This window comes from Sapajus apella, unplaced genomic scaffold, assembly GCF_009761245.1.
Source record: "Sapajus apella isolate SASKATOON/1434 unplaced genomic scaffold, GSC_monkey_1.0 scaffold52, whole genome shotgun sequence".
In the NCBI taxonomy this organism is placed as follows: Eukaryota; Metazoa; Chordata; class Mammalia; order Primates; family Cebidae; genus Sapajus; species Sapajus apella.
The window spans coordinates 476,500-481,407 of record NW_022436992.1 but is presented as its reverse complement, the minus strand read 5'-3'; the positions used below and the strand labels follow the sequence as shown (position 1 = coordinate 481,407).

At 50.5% G+C, this 4,908-nt stretch overlaps 1 protein-coding gene across 3 annotated transcripts in view; it reads left to right on the top strand.

Moving 5' to 3' along the window:
- Nucleotides 1–96: 96 nt before the first annotated feature.
- Nucleotides 97–4,908, top strand: part of DQX1 (DEAQ-box RNA dependent ATPase 1) — an 8,919-nt gene continuing 4,107 nt past the window's right edge. For 2 of the 3 annotated variants that reach the window (XM_032243428.1, XM_032243426.1), the window contains exons 1-8: nucleotides 97–516; nucleotides 901–1,156; nucleotides 1,435–1,628; nucleotides 2,334–2,718; nucleotides 3,066–3,293; nucleotides 3,383–3,482; nucleotides 3,586–3,744; nucleotides 3,829–4,020. In XM_032243428.1, the coding sequence (XP_032099319.1) occupies nucleotides 920–1,156; nucleotides 1,435–1,628; nucleotides 2,334–2,718; nucleotides 3,066–3,293; nucleotides 3,383–3,482; nucleotides 3,586–3,744; nucleotides 3,829–4,020 (1,495 nt within the window). In that variant the 5' untranslated portion in view covers nucleotides 97–516; nucleotides 901–919. The remainder of the gene's footprint in view (nucleotides 517–900; nucleotides 1,157–1,434; nucleotides 1,629–2,333; nucleotides 2,719–3,065; nucleotides 3,294–3,382; nucleotides 3,483–3,585; nucleotides 3,745–3,828; nucleotides 4,021–4,908) is intronic. The other variant, XM_032243429.1, reaches the window with a different exon arrangement.

Genomic DNA, 4,908 nt, shown 5'->3' with positions numbered 1-4,908 from the left:
GGTGTCTGTTGTCTCTCTGGGTCTCAAAAGCGCTGGGAGTGGGTTCCTTATTCCTTGGCTGGGAAGGATGGGGGTGAGAGTCTCCTTGTACATTTAAGGGGGGTAGTCAGACTACAACTGTCTAAAATCACCTCCTCATGCCAAGGGATGAGTGATAAATTAAGGAAGTGTAACTGAACTGAAGACCCAGCGTGGGTGTTCAGCCCAGGTTTTGGAAGAAGCTGCTGCAAAACTACAAATCCCAGCATGCCTTTTACAAGCACAGTACACATCATCTATAGAGTTCACACATGCTCAGTATGGTGGTAGCCTGCTTTCCATAGGTTCCTGACTAAGTTAATTAGGGTGGAGCAAATAGCCCCACCCAAAAACAGGTTTCAGGATATGAAGTTTGAGCCAAGCCTTGGGGTAGAGCTGGAATTCACCTTTGTACTTAACACAGTCAGGGTTTGTGGTGACTAGCTACAAGGGTCTGGAGCGGGCTGCTGTCCTGACGTATCCTAGAGCTGCAACCAGGTTTGAATCCAGGATCTCTGTGACTCTGCTGTTCCTTTCCCTGCCCCCTATATTCTTTATCCTTTTTCCTCCAGTACCTTCCCATAGGTTACTAGGTCTCACATAATTTCTACTGCCCCTGAGGACCCCTGCCTAAGTAACATGATTTCTATTACCTGCTGACAGGGTAATAGCATCAGGTAGATTTCTACTACCTGACTACAGGGACTGTCTACTAACTCTCAATAGCCCCTTATCAAAATGCCTAGCACTGTTTCCTGGCAGGAAACACTGGGACAGTTGGGCCCCAGAGCATGATCACCTGAAGGTAGAAGTTAAGGATCAGGGCTGAGGTGGGATATCAGTCACCAAATATGACCTTACTGGCTGCCCTGACTTCTGCAGGTCCTGCCAGAGAGCCACCATGGCCTCTCAGCCTCTGAGGCTGGCAGAAGAGTATGGCCCAAGTCCTAGGGAGTCTGAACTGGCTGTGAACCCCTTTGATGGGCTTCCCTTCTCCTCCCGCTACTATGAGCTGCTGGAACAGCGCCAAGCCTTGCCCATCTGGGCTGCTCGCTTTACCTTCTTGGAGCAGTTGGAGAGTAACCCCACTGGAGTGGTGCTGGTATCTGGGGAGCCTGGTTCTGGCAAGAGCACCCAGGTGTGGCTGGGTTGTGGGGGTGGGCAGATTCTGGGAGTGGACAAAGGGAGGAGCTAGCTAGGGAATTGGCCTTTCCCTGGGCAAGGGAGGACTGGGCTGTGTGGGGTCATGGGAAGGGTGAGGAAAGAGAGATGGGATGGGTTAAGCTGGCTCAGGAGGCTGGTAAAAGACCAGGAGACTCCCCAAATAAGGAAAAATTAAAGTGGCCATAGTTCCCTGAGCACTTCTGACTGAAATCCTACATCTTTCTCACTGGTTGTCCTCTACCTCTATCCCAGATTCCTCAGTGGTGTGCAGAGTTTGCGCTGGCCAGAGGGTTCCAGAAAGGACAGGTTACGGTCACGCAGCCCTACCCTCTTGCAGCCCGGAGCCTGGCTCTGCGGGTTGCTGATGAGATGGACCTGACCTTGGGTCATGAGGTTGGATACAGCATCCCCCAGGAGGACTGCACAGGGCCCAACACCCTGCTCAGGTGGGGCCCGCTGCAGGCCTTACCCCAATCTAATTCCCACACTCAGCAGAAACAAGCCCATTCCTCTGACATCTCACCATACCCTCCCTCAGCCCCACTCACTCTATTTACTTTATTTTATTTATTTATTTTGGAGACAGGGTGTCACTCTGTCACCCAGGCTGGAGTGCAATGATGCAGCCACAACTCACTGCAGCCTCAACCTCCTAGGCTCAAGTGATCCTCCCACTTCAGCCTCCCAAGTAACTGAGATTACAGGCATGCATCTCCATGGCTGGCTAATTTTTATATTTTTGCCATGTTGCCCAGGCTGGTCTCAAACTCCTGGGCTTAAGTGATCTGCCCACCTCAGTCTCCCAAAGTGCAAGGACTACAGGCATGAGCCACCACGCCTGGCCCCAACTCATGCAATTGTATTTGGTGCAATGGCTAAATTAAGCCCTTGAATCCCAGCCAGGGACCTCAGACATTCAGCCACACCCTCATCAGAAAACTGTCACTTCCCAGCTGGAGTATACCTTGTGAACGAAGTGTTCTCAGTGGGGTTGTGAGGTCACAGATATAGGTCCACAGGCTCAGGAAATCACAGTGTCTTTTTCTGACCTTCACTATCAAAATCTACGTCCCTTGGGGAGAAGTTTCCCTGAGCTTGTGGAGCTGGTCACTGTCCACACTGATTCCCCTGCTCACTACCAATGCCAACAGGTTCTGCTGGGACAGGCTACTTCTGCAGGAGGTGGCCTCGACCCGGGGCACTGGAGCCTGGGGCGTGCTAGTACTAGACGAGGCTCAGGAGCGGTCAGTGGCATCAGATTCACTCCAGGGGCTACTGCAAGATGCCAGGCTGGAAAGCCTTCCAGGGGACCTCAGAGTGGTTGTGGTTACTGACCCAGGCCTTGAACCTAAGCTCCGAGACTTCTGGGGCAATCCTCCTGTTGTGCATATACCCAGAGAGCCTGGCGAGAGACCTTCCACCATCTACCAGGACACCATCCCCTCTGACCGGGTAGAAGCTGCCTGCCAAGCAGTGCTTGAATTGTGTCAGAAGGAGGCTCCAGGAGACGTGCTAGTATACCTACCCAGTGAGGAGGTAAAAATTTTTTAAAAGCCTGCAAAAGGAGGTACTTATCATCTTCCAGGGGAATGGGAATAGGAGCAATGCCTGTGAGGAATAGTAGAGTTGCAATATTTACCCTCTGCTGGGGTCCCAGGGAAAAACTTGAGGATTTCCGGGTAAAGAGGTCTACCACTCACTTTTTTTATTCCCTTTAATGCAGAGATTTGTGATTCAGTGAACCCCCGAAATTATAAATCTTCAACTTTATGAGTATTTGCATTTTCTCAGAGTGAAGGGCCATCACTTTCAAAAGTTTTTTTAAAGGAATCTGTGACACCAAAAAGGTGAGAACTACCCTAATGCCCCACCCTTCTCCTCAGGAAATTTCCCTGTGCTGTGAATCCTTGTCCAGGAAGGTGGAGTCCCTGCCTCTCCAAGGGCTTCCACCACGAGTACTGCCCCTTCACCCAGACTGTGGACAAGCCGTTCAGGCTGTGTATGAGGACACAGATGCCCGAAAAGTCGTGGTCACTCACTGGCTGGCTGACTTCTCCTTCTCCCTCCCTTCCATCCGACATGTCATCGACTCAGGACTGGAGCTCCGAAGTGTGAGTGGGAGAGAGATGGCGGTGGGGTAGTAAAGACAGAAATGGCCCACTCTGATCTGTCTTGGCCTTGGTTGGGGGATGGGCAACAGGTTTACAACCCTAGGATCCGAGCAGAATTCCAAGTGTTGAGGCCAATCAGCAAGTGTCAGGCAGAGGCAAGACAACTGCGGGCAAGAGGGTTCCCACCAGGTAAGAGCCTTTGCCCTCACTGAAATAAAAAGCCAAGAGTCACCAACATGCAAGCCCTGAGAAATCTACAGTGGTCTTCTTTCCCAGGTCTTTTTCCCCTCAGGATCCTGCCTCTGCCTGTATCCTAAGTCCTTCTTAGAACTAGAAGCTCCTCCATTGCCCCAACCCAGGGTGTGTGAGGAGAATCTGAGCTCCCTGGTGTTACTACTAAAAAGGAGACAGATTGCAGAACCTGGGGAGTGTCACTTCCTGGACCAGCCTGGTGAGTACCTCTCCTGCCCAAGCACTGCCATCTGACCATCCAGTTCTGAAACTTCACATCCAGTAAGCCCCTTTTTCTCACCAGCTCCAGAAGCATTGATGCAGGCCCTGGAAGATTTAGACTATCTGGCAGCCCTGGATGATGATGGGGACCTGTCAGATCTGGGTGTCATCCTATCAGAGTTCCCTCTGGCCCCTGAGCTGGCCAAAGCCCTGTTGGCCTCATGCGAGTTTGACTGTGTGGACGAGATGCTCACCCTGGCTGCCATGCTCACAGGTATAAAATTGCTGCTGTAAATCCATAGCTCTTGCAGCCACTTCAGCCCTTCCTCTTGGGTTTTGGTGCTCCTGAGGCTAGCCCTTTTTTCTCCGCTCCCAATGCCACCCCTCACAATGCCTAAAGAACCAGGCTTAGTCGCCTGTCTCCCTCTTGTCTCTTAGCCTTTTTTCTCTACTGGTTCTTGCCCCTGGTATGCTTAAATCTCTCCTAATCTGTTAGTGCTAGAACTCACACACCCCTCTTCCTCAACCCTATCCTCCCCTTCAGCTATATAGCATGATTTCTATCCTGTTCTAACTGGTGTATTGCTCACGCACTGCACTCCAGCCATGCCAGTGAAACAGCTTTCAACTCACTGTGACCTCCCAGATGCCTAATCCAGTGGACACTTTTGAGCCCTTATCCATGACCTTCTTTTGACACTCGAGATTGCTGACCACTCCACCTTGAAACGGCCTCCTCCCTAGGCCTCTGTAAGGCTGCTCCTCATGGTTTTCATCCTACCTCTCTAGCCATCCCTAGTCTTTTCCTTGGGCTCTTTGTCCTCTGCTTATCCACTATAAATTGGTCCTCAGAGTTCTATTCTTGCCTCTTTTGTTTTCTATTCCCCGAACGCTTTAAGCAAGTTTATCCACACCCATGGTTTGAAGTGCTACCTTTAGCCTTAAAATTTCCAAACCTTGTGCCTTGTATCTCTCACCCAATTACCATTCTTCTGGATCTGAGAGACACAGAAAGAATGAGAGAGAGAGAGAGAGGAGAGGAGAGAGAGGGAGAGGGGAAGAGAGGGAGAGAAAGATAGCACACTCCAACTCCTTCCTGATGGATGTTTCTTTTTTTTTCCTTTTTCTTCTTCTTCTTTTTTTTTTTTTTTTTTTTTTTTTT